Source organism: Desmodus rotundus, chromosome 13 (genome assembly GCF_022682495.2).
Source record: "Desmodus rotundus isolate HL8 chromosome 13, HLdesRot8A.1, whole genome shotgun sequence".
Taxonomy (NCBI): domain Eukaryota; kingdom Metazoa; phylum Chordata; class Mammalia; order Chiroptera; family Phyllostomidae; genus Desmodus; species Desmodus rotundus.
Window position 1 is genome coordinate 66492490 of NC_071399.1, and position 12183 is coordinate 66504672.

At 33.4% G+C, this 12183-nt stretch overlaps 1 protein-coding gene across 6 annotated transcripts in view; it reads right to left on the reverse strand.

The window, feature by feature from the left end:
* PCDH9 (protocadherin 9) overlaps positions 1-12183 on the reverse strand; it is an 859618-nt gene that overhangs the window by 538833 nt on the left and 308602 nt on the right. For 2 of the 6 annotated variants that reach the window (XM_053916454.1, XM_053916452.1), the window contains exon 3: positions 10145-10201. The exons of 1 other annotated variant lie outside the window; for it this stretch is intronic. In XM_053916454.1, the coding sequence (XP_053772429.1) occupies positions 10145-10201 (57 nt within the window). Of the gene's footprint in view, positions 1-2864; positions 3064-10144; positions 10247-12183 lie in introns of those variants that run through there. 3 more of the 6 variants (XM_045201937.2, XM_045201928.2, XM_045201943.2) reach the window with 2 other exon arrangements.

The following is a 12183-nucleotide window of genomic DNA, read 5'->3' on the forward strand; positions in this document are numbered from 1 at the left end:
AATTCTGTAACAAGCGTGGGGATAATATACACACACACAAAACTTTGACATCACATCTTCATTTTCGTTTTGCATTATTTTCTGAAATGCATCTTTTTAAAAAATTGAGGTTTTACTTAAATTTTAAAAGTATTAATTATAATATCAGAAAATTAATTTTAACATACAGGTGATTTAAGCCAATGTTTATCCAAAAAAAGTTATATGGAATATAATATTAATAGGTGTCCTTTGAATATGATTTTAGAGTCAAATTATTTTTACCAGTGAGTCGATTAAAAATATATAAACAGGTTTATCCACTTGAAGTCGGTTAAGTGCAGTTAGACATTAATCCTACTATAAATCATCAAGGGGCATTATTAAGGGAAGAACTCTATAAACTCATTCAGCCTCGACACTCTTCTTATAAGGAACATTTTATGGGCCAAATGATCCATGAGGCCAATAACTCTGACCTGTGATGGGGATTTAGGCTACCAGGAGTGAAAACTGACGCAGTGAAAGAGTGTGCTATTGCCCTGCGAGTCGGGAGGCTGCTCACAAATCCTGGACCTGCACCTGTCTTTGTCAGGGAGCTCAGAGCCGTGGCTGAGAGCACAGCCTCCACTGCACTCTCTGGAAGGGAGTTCCGCCTCGGCCTCTTATTGGCTGTGTAATAGTGGGCACGTCATCTGCCTTTCTTTGCTTTCCTTTCTTCAACGGAAACCCACAGTGACAGGAGATTTTACCCCAAAGAGTAGTTCATTCAGTTAATATAATCAAAATATTTTTTAAGACTCACTGATACGTGATAAGTGGTATATGTGAGCTCCTTTTTATCATGGCTTTCAAACTTTGACTGTAAGTCACAATAAGCCACCCATTTTACATAGAAACCCAGTATAAACACTCAAACCTACACAAATATATACAATGGAAACAAAAGTTAAGTGAAATAAAAATATAAAGTAGTAACTACTTTATATTCTATAGACTCCAATATTTTTATTTTCTTCCATTTTCTTCTCCATCTTCTTTCTCTGTCTCTTCATTCTATTCTGTTGTAACTGGTTATTCAATTCTATACAACTTATTCTATTCTGTTCTTTTCCTATCTGTTAAGAAAATGTTGGTCCTGATCCTCAAATTGCAAGACACTAATTATTGATATGACCTATATAATGATCATTATTTAATCTCTACCCTCAGTCCTGTCCACATTACACATAAAACCCATTGGATATTCATAAAATGTGAGAATTTTTCAAAAATTCAGATTCAGGCACTATCCCTGACCTGCCGAATACGGATCACCTGGTGGTTTTGGCCCCAGAATCCATCTATGTCACTCATAACTTACTGTAGGCACTGAATGATGGCCTAGGTTTCTAATAATTCTAAAATTGAAGAAATAAATGACATTCAAAGAGAAGGTCTCTGCTTAATTTTTTTCTATATTTAACCTATATTGAATGTATACAACACAAACACACATACATACATTGATCGTTAATACATTGATCGTTTGTTTGAAATGTCTAGAAAAATAAAAGTAAGTTCAAGTAACTCTTCCTCAATAATTATATTCTATGCTGCTTCTATTTGTAAATGTTTTAACATTGTAAAATGCAAAATTGTATGAAATTAGAATAAAATCTAAAGTCAGATGGGATTTTGCAATTTATATTATCTGTATTATTTTTCTTTTACACGAATAAGTATATCCCAAACATTTTAAATAGGTAAAACATTCTTATATTGAGATCAACAATATTATGTGCTACAGAACAGGTAAAAAGACTCGCTGTAATTCCACCTCCATTACTTCCAGAATTTGGTGAAACACCAAACAGTATCTCTCGTAAGTCCTCTGATAAATTGTTTTATGTGTCTATAGAGTATAGTAGTAATATTTATATTATGTAAGTATATAAAACTAGTGTAACAATTAAAAATCCATTTCAAATTTAAACATCTTTTATCAAAATTTCTGTAGCTTGCATCATAATTTAGAACATATTTGAAAATCCTACAATATAGACATACAAATAGTTACTTTATAAAATATTAGGTATTTTCTATAAACACATTATTCTTGGTGAATATTTGGATATTAGAATGAGTATTTTATAATATGAAATGCTCTTGTGAAAAATACTGATTTAATTTAATTAGCCATTATGGTCTTGTAACAGTAAATACTTTGACTTTCTTTCGGATTTCCAAATCCTAAAATCATAGGTATAAAGGATCTTACACTTCGCCATCATCAATGAATGCAAAAGAATTTTATTCATTATCATTTCAATGTAGGTACACTTTTCTAAAATGAAGTTATCACTTCCTATATCAACTGTATATATTATCTTTTCCATTTCTATTCTCCCCTCACATATATTAGTATTACTTTTACTTCTAATGTGTTTTCAATATCCTGAGATATTTAGCATCTCAATAAATTTTATGATCATGTACTTTATAGGGGTTTAAATGTGAGGTTTTCTGGCAGACTTCCTCATTATTATCCACAGATGTGCAGAGTCACTGAAAAGTCCACACATCTGTACTAGTTCCACAAGCAAATGCCTGACCCGTGTTAATCATAAGAACATGCAGTTCAGTTGAGTTAAAAACCAAGTATGAGTTAGCTGTATTTTTCTCTCATTCCCACAATCTGATATTATTTACTGTCACTTCACGTGTGGTCTCTGTACTGATCCACCAGACCATTGATTTGCACATTTTTATATTTTACATTTTGCTTGTTTTATTATCATCTTCAGGGTGCTTCAGTGAAAGATGTGGTTGTCACTTGTTTGAAAGGCTCTCTCCCTCTCTCTCTCTGTACACCCCACTCCCTCCATGAACAGCTGCATCACAGCTGTCATTCAGAATTGCAAAAATGTCTTTGGATAATAAAACCAGGCCTGTGGCACATGGAGTGGCTTCAAACAATTAATTAGCAGGAGCTGGGCCACGGCAAGTGTTGGTGCTGTCCATCAAGCCTGCGCCCACTGCTGACACCCTCGGCAAATCTGTCAGACGCGGCTCTCCCTGTGAGTCTCTCCAAGCCCACTTGTTCTGTGGGGAAGAAGAAATTGGCAGGACTTGTTTAATAAACAGTAGAAGGTGATGGCTGTCCTTTATATAGGGTTAAGTACTTGAAAAAACTACTGAGCCATGGGAAAATTTGATAACTGATTTGTATCTGCTGCTGGAATACAGAGAATCCCAAGTGAAAAATTCTCCACAAATTTCCATTGGAGTTCATTATTCAAGAACATTTAGCTAGCTTCTGAAAAACAGTAATGCGTACTTTCTTTAATAATAACATGTTATTAATTATTATTTATAAAATCAGATTTGTACATCTATACACAGATGCAACCCTATATCACATTTATTATATATAATAATTATATATATTTACATACAGTGTAAATGAAATTATTATAAATGAAATTTATTTTAAAATCCAAATCTGTAGAAATATATCTATAAATATGCATATCTGAGTTTAAAATTGTGTGTTGAAGTTTTAAAGTCAACTATATTAAATACATATTGAGGAATATTATATACTCATTGTTGATAATAATTAAAAATGTATGTGGATAACACATTAACTAAGAAAATGAAGTTTGAAATTTTGTATTTTGAAGTAATCTTGCAGAGGCCTTGCTAACAAAATCAAGAAAGAGCTCTGACTGAAAAGAGACATAATCAGTGGGACTTTTCTCAGATGCGTGAGGCCCCTTCTTAACATCTGGTCTTCACACACGCCGTCTACTGGAACCCCTCGCCTACTTCCACCACCGCACACCACACCACTCCTGGTCATTCACCTACTAGACTCTTACATTAACATTATTATACTTTCCTCTGCTAGGTGAATTGTTCCTGTTATGTGTTTTTCTTGAATCTTGAACATACCTTACTTTATTACTGCTTACACTTTATGGAAATATTGAATATAAGAATATGTCCCCTTAGACTACAACATCTGAGACACAAAGAAACATGTTTGCCTGCTGAGGATGACAAATTTAGCATATAATATAACAGTGTCTCTCTGATAATTGCTGAATATTTTGGAAGGAAGGAAGGCACAGAGGGAGGGAGGGGGAGGGGAGAAGTGACGGAGGGAGGGAGGAGGTCTCTGTCTTATTTCACTTAATATATTACCCTCTAGGTTTGTCCATGTTGTTGCAAATGGCAAGATTTCATTCTTTTATCTTGTGGAGTAATATTCCATCTTCTTTATCCTCATCTATTGATGGACATCAAGGTTACTTCTATATCTTGGTTATTACTGGTAATTCTGCAATAAACATTGGGGTGCATACATCTTTTTGAATTAGCGGTTTTGTTTTCTTCAGATGAAAACCTAAAGGTGGAACTGCTGATTGAATGGCAGCTCTATAATTCTGGATGCCCTCTGTCCTGTTTTCCATGGTGGCTGCCCTAGCTTTCGTTCCCACCAACAGAGCAGGAGGGTTTCCTTTTCTGCAAATCCTCACCAACAATATTTTTTGTTGATTTACTGATGGTAGCCATTCTGACAGGTGTGAAGTGATATTTCATTGTGGTTTTAATTTGCATTTACCTGATGATTAGTGATGTTGAGCATCTTTTCCTATGTCTGTCGGCCATCTATATTTTTAGTTGAATTATTTGGGGGCTGTTTTGGTGTTGAATTCCTTATATAGCTTGGATTTTAACCCTTTATTAGCTGTATCATGTGCAGATATGTTCTCCCATTGAGGAGGTGGCCCTTCTGTTTGTTGATGGCTTCCTTCACTGTGCAAAACCATTTTAGTTTGGTGTTGTCCTGTTTGTTTAGGAAAAAAGTTGTCCTTATGAAGAAAAAAAATAAACTGGCTTATGAAATTATTTTGCATCATTAGTGAAAATTTACTAAAGGTATGACCTTCATTACTCCCAAATATAACAAAAATTATCACCAAATGGTTAACCTATAATTTGAATTTAAAAGGTAACACAACTGTAATAGCTAGTCTAAGTACTAAACATATTTATTAAAAGTTAAGTATACCTGGGTAACATTGCTACATAATACATCATGAATAGAAAAATGCAAGTATTTATTGTAAAATCCATATATTAAATTCTGTTAGATCCTGACTAGTTAGTTACATTAAGCTTAGTTTGTGATTAGTACAGGAAAAAAAAAAAAGGAAGAAGGAAGGAAAGGAAAGAAAAGAAGGAAAGAAAGCTCTCTCACTCTCTCTCTCCCCCGCACCAGATCATGTTACCATTTTGCTCTTATTACACTTGGTATGGTTAATGCAAACAAGGGGGTTCTAAGCTGTATTACAAACACTAAGCCCTTTGTACTCGTGCCTTTCACTGTGCCTTTGGTTTCATGACTCAAGCTCAAGGTGCACCCATGACTTCATGTTTTGTTGGGAAAAGTAACATTTACCTGAAGACTGTTGTCCTAAATGAGGCTCTAAATGTGAAGTACCTGACACATAGCGATAGCAATGGTTTCATACATTTTAGCCCCTTTCCCTTATGCCACACCCCTTTCACTCGCCTTTTGACGTACTTTACAACATTAAATACTTGGATCAAATGACAACAATTGGGAGGCTTGTGAAACCAAAGGCAATTTAACTTCTATGAATTTCTGAATCCAGCAAAACCTGTGTTATACATTTATGTAAAAGGTCAGAAATGTTTTCTGTATCCAAATGATTTTCCCAATTTGGGTCCAGAGATTCAGAGCAGTGGCCCCTCCTGGGATATCTTCGTCAGCCATCTGCACCCATGAATTTCACACTTGTGCTAACCACCACCATTTCAAAGCCTGGCAGCTCAAATTCACACTTATTTTAAAGCTCTTCCACCGATCTCCCTAACTCTGAGAGTTAAGATTTCCATCTGACATTGATTTTCAGATTTCACTGCTACAAGGAAAAACTCTTATCTCAAAAATTCATACACTGAACACTAGACCATTTTGCAAAAACACTTCAGCTCAAGCATCAAAAACAGTGACAGGGAACAGCTACTCACACTGAAATGCAGCCTTGTGTGAACTGCAGCAACTAGGAGACATTTGCCTACTGATTGCAGAATACAGACACTAAAGGCTCTTATCAGCTTACTTCCTGTTCTGTTTCATGTGTAAAAGGAGTTAAATATGTGAAATGACAGTACAATTTATAGCTCAGAGGTGCTTGGTGAAGGTAATATGCACCCATGGTATGGAAACAATGTGTACTTACTCATTTCCTTGCTTGTATTTTAACCTTTATGGTGCTCTGTGTACCCAATGACAGAAGACCTTCCCAAAAGAGAAAAGTTAAACATGATAATTTAAATCCCACACCTGATTTGAAATCTAACTTAAGAAACATTTCAAATTTGAACTACTTTCTTAGACACTTGTCTGGAAAAATTTAATGCACTTTGAAGGTAGTTATTCCAAAATCCGAAACCCTGAGTCTCATTCTAGGCTATCACCAGCTGGCTCTATGACCTAGGACAAGCTACTCCATCTTTCTTGTCTTTAATTTATGTGTCAGTAATATGAATATGTACTCTTTATGGTCCTTGACAAAGAGCCTGTGGTTTTTTAAAAAACTATCACCGAGTAGTTAACCTTGTAGTTTCTGAAGCCATATTGTGGTTGTTATAGTCTGGCTCCACTAATTACTATCTATGTGAATTTGAGCAAATTATGTAAATTTTGTGCCTCATTTTCCTACCTGCAAAGTGGAAAAAATAGTAATAGTACCTACCCAAAAAGGTTGTTGTCAGGATTAAATGATCTATAGCTATATTTGAACATATCTTAAAGCAAGATACATATTAATGAAATCATAAATAAGTACTTACCAGAGTTTAATTGACAGAGGTTTTTTAGTGGCACATAAATTATAGCATGTTTTATACTCAGTAATATCTTAGGTTAGATAAAATGTAGTAATACATATGAAGTGATTAGAATAGTGTCTGGTACAAAAACTGCCCAATATCTGATACTAACATTTCTCCATAAACAATAATTATTATATCTAAGTTAAGAGTGACAGGTTAAGAATGTCAATAATAAAAATTTATATGGTTAAAATTTGCTAAAATCATATCAGCCTTAGTTTTATTTTATATCTGATTCATAATACAAATTTAATAACCTCATTCAGATTAACCAACATTAATTGGTCCAAAATGGTATCTTCTACTTGAAAAACAGTATAGTTTTATACAATTAAATATTTTATGGTAAAAAGAACAAACATCCTCTTTATTATTTTATTAAGCCGTTTAAGACAAAAAGTATACATTGTGAGAAATTAAAAATTAGTAAGTTATATTCATTCACCAGGCTTAGCACATTATTCAATAAAATGAAAAATAATAACAGCAAATCTCAGGCACTAATTTATAGGTTATAATCACTTTTGATATATATTTTTTAAGATTTTACTTATTTACTGTTAGAGAGAGAGGAAGGGAGGGGAAAGGTAGGGTGAGAAACACTGATGTGAGAGAGAAACATCAATCAGTTTGCCTTCCTGCATGTCCCAACCGTGACCAAACCCACAACCCAGGCATGTGTCCACACCTGGAATTGACCTGGCAACCATTCCATTCGCAGATAGATGCTCAACCAACTGAGCCATGCTGGCCAGGGTAATCAACTTTTGTTATTAATACTCAAGAATGATTAATACTAGATTAATAACTTTTAAGGAACTGGTTATTAAAACTTTTATTATTTGTCTGCAGTTATTAAGCATTTATATCAAAATCGTATCTCACAGAATGCTTTATAGAACTCCAAAGCTGGCATTTCTGTCCTCAAGTTTTATTTTATAGATAACATCAGAGATTATCTGTCTGCATTAAAAAATATGTACTTAAGAGGTCAGTCATGTTATGGTCAAAAGCAATGTTAACTGATGAAGGATAAAATGTAAAAGATGGTGGAATATACTCATAAGAACATTGAGATTGACCCTGGCACAGGTATGTGCTTCAAAAGTGTCAGTGGTTATCATCACCTTTATGTAGTATCAGAGACAATTGAAGAGAGAAGGGACCTTATAGATGACCTGGTCTAAAATCATTCAGACTATAATGGGTCTGGAGTATGATGGTTAAATGATAATTAGTGGGATAACGGATTTCTAAAATAGTTTTGTCTACTTTGTTTAGAAACATAGCACAATACATTTACATCTACTATTATTTGATAGTTTGAATCATAACATAAATTAACACCATACCTCTAAGTATCTTTTTTTTTCTTATCAACATTCCCTGGAACTTTAGTCAAATGAACCTTAAAAAAATGTGTTATGTGTTTTGTGCTCTATAAAGACCTAGGAATAACTTAAAAAGTGTATGGCTCATAGAAAATTATTTTAATTATAGATCCTTTCATTTCTCAGCAAAAATAAGGTGATCTTCAGTGAACAGTTTTCCCATCCCCCCCTTGGACAATCAAAGTGGTGTCTGGGGCGTAGGGATTCAATGTTCAAAAAGAAGGGCCATGGAAATGCTTTAAAAGTATATCTAATTCATAGAAATTGAAATCCACTGGGATTTCAGTGGCTTTTAGAACATTTTGGGTAGGCTTTTTAGAGACTTACGTGACTTTGTTTATGGATAAAACTTATTTATTATTGCCAGAGAGTAAGGGTTGTGGTTATTGCTGGATGAAATAAGGGTGACTAATGGGAGAAACTCCTGTCTTTTAGACACATGAAACATACACAGTAATGATGAAAAATCAAAGGGGTAGAAAAAGTATGGTTCTTCTCTCAAATGTCATGTGATTAAAATTTTGGAGAAAGAGAGATAAAGACAAAAATAGAAGCCAAATGGGAAGAAGAATATCGGCTGCAGTTGGGAAGGACATCTCTGAATAGTTAAATCCACAGAAGGATAAATAAAAAGAAGACAAGTATGTTAAGGGCTAATGAGAGGATAAAGCTGTGGAAATCATCACTTTACCTTTTCTACCTCAATTGATGGTGTGTCCAAACAGGACGTTCTTGTCAGTAAAATTCTTATTAATCACAATAGTTTGTCTGACTTACATTACTATTAAGGCTTCTGAAAATGATAGGTTCTTTTAGCTGGCAAGAACAAATGCAAAAATCCCTCACTGTACTGCTAATTAAAATCAAAGTGCTTCCAATACCTTGAAGGGAATGAGGGAAAACCTAGCAACAATGGAAAATAGAATACACAGTAACACACACATACATATGCACACATACATATTATCTATCTATCTATCTATCTATCATCTATCATCTATCTATCTACATTATGTCATGACTATGAAAAAGAGGTAAAACAAATGTAACTACTGAAATACATTCCTTAAAAATATGGGTATTTGATTTCACAATGTGAACATACTAAGCATTACTGAATTGTATGCTTAAAAATGATTACAATGGTAAATTCTCTATGTGCTTTATCCCATAATTAAAAAAAATAAAGGTAACAGATTTCTGCATCCAGCCAGGTTAGAATAATTGGTGACGAAATAGCCCTCCCAAAAAAAAGCAAGAAGGAAGGAAGGAAAGGAGGGAGGGAAGGAAGGGAGGGAGGGAGGGAAAGGAAAAAGAAAAGAAAAGAAAAAAAAGAAAGAGAGAAAGAAAGATGAATCTACATTTTACAGTAAAAGACTCATTAAAAAAGAAAAGCTGAGAAGTAGAATAAAGTGAAAAGATTAATAAAAATTCCAATTTAGCCTATTTATATTTAACACCATTTTCTTTATCTTCCTTGAATGCAGAATGAAGTAAATCAATCTTTCAACTGAGAGATGTATCTTTTAGCTCAACTAATAAAAATAAATTAATTAAGAACATATAACTCTGATAGTTGCCTATTACTTTCTCCAAAACAGGTAAAAATCAACACTTTGCATTCAATGACAAAAACACTACACTATCTTTAATAGTTGGACCGTTAGCAAAGAAGGAAAAGATTATCATTTACTTTTCATCCTAAAACTGTTTTCAGGTTGTTTAAAAATTATGAATATAAAAATATGAACATAAAAGAGGTTACCAAACAAAGTATTTACGATACTTAACTTGTTTTCAAAGTCATTAGGAAAATACATATTCCTTAGTACTAGCACGGTCTCTATACATATATGGCATACCTCGTAATGGCTTTCTTCATTCTCCTGAATGTGGAAACCCGCAGAGCTGGGACATTTCTGGGGAGTGACAGGAATATTGTCACTTTTGCTGTGTGAGTTACACTGAAAGAGATTACCAAATAATTGTGACAAACTACTCCACATTTAGAGTGTCTATTGAGAGACATGGTTGTTTGCTAAGAGATTAATTAAGTACTACAATTTGAACCAACAAGGGTCAACTGTATACTTGTAAGTACATGCATTAACATTGATCTGTTACTGAAAACATTAAAAAAATGAATCAAGGATAAACAAATTGTCAGAATGTTTTCACTAAAACTAAAGAAATCTAAGATGCAGTCATTTTATTTTTGTACTTTTTTAAGCAATATTAATTTATTATGTTGATGATTTTAGTAGCTAAAGCTTGTATCTAATAGTGAAGCTTAATAATACCTTACACAATATTATTTGTGAGCAATATTATCAAAGCAATGTGTGTGTGTGTGTATATATACAATATGTGTGTGACTCATGTTAACCCATGTCAAAGATATCATTATCTCCACTTACAGATGAAGAAAATCAATCATAAACATATTTTTAACCAGTTTGGGTTGCTACCCAGCTTTCTGGGACCTTGGTCTATACCTTATCTACTACGTGCATGGTCCTTGTAAACGATGCATTTGAAACAGATGCAGATAAAAAACCTAAAAGTTTAAGGTCTTAAAATATTACTGCACTTTTTTCTGTACCAAATATATTTTTAAAAACAGGTTAACTAAAATAATTCACTTGGAAGTAGATGTGAATAGCAGAACATAAGATTTTAAATTATGGCTTGGCCTTTCTTTGTTAAAATATTAAAATGGCTCTTTTCAATATTCTTCACAAGAGCATTTTCTGAGAAAATAAGATATCATTTACTTTTTGTTATCCTTGCTTCCCTCTTTCTTAAATCTTTTGCTAGATTCAAGACAAAATCTATTTATAATCATTGCAGTTAGGCTGTTTATTAAACATAACATTGGGCTTTCCACGATTTCTTTAATAAAAGATATTGTAGTGTTTCCAAAACAGATTCATTGTTGGTATGTAACTGTTCCTCTCCCAGAAGACTACAATGTGTACAAAGACATTTATGATGTAAATTGGGGAAAACAATATTTTTTCAAACTAGAATGCCAAAACACTCATGTTACATTTTAAAGGGTTTATTTGAACTAATATTAAACCCAGACAAGAGGCAAAAATATTTTTAAAAATTAGGATATTCTTTATTTCAAGTATATAAAATAATTATCTCATTTATTTTTGTTTGTATATTTGTTTGTTTAAGAGAAATAACAATGTGGAAGACTAGGAAGGCATGACTTTCAAATCCAAAGTCATATTAGAACCTTTGGGTATGAAAAATATTATTTTATTACTGTTTCCTCCACAAACAATACCGACCCTATTCAAAACTATGCCCTCTAAGAACTTTCATGGGTAACTAAAGAAATGGTGATTGCTGTTATAACCTCTGCTTGCAACCTAAGCAACTTTTAGATGGAGTTTGAAAATACTGCTCTGCCAGTATTAATTTGTAGAATAACACTTGTCTAAACAACTGATAATTATGAAGGCCTATCTGGTATCTCTACACATGGGCTTCCTTAGCTTTCTAAAACAAACAAACAAACAAACAAACAATCAAAGATTAGATCTTAATATAGTTTTTTCATCTGTGATGTTTCCAGACATTTTAATCATTCAATTCCTGTCCCTAGCCTCTCCTCATATCTACTCGTGATGATTAATCTTTTAAAAGCATCTCATATATTATGCAGTTTTTCTCCCTAGAAACATTTGCTCAATTCTGGTGGCCCACCAGTGGCGCTCAGCCGGCTGTATTAGAATCACCTGGGGAGTTCTTAAAAAATGAATGTGACTAAACTCCAACTCACACTGGAAAAATTATAGCTCAGGTGAAAATATAGTTTTTTAAATGTCCAGATAATTATAATCTGTAGCCGGAGTTTAGAATCTCTGGGTTAAGGTTAACATGTCTT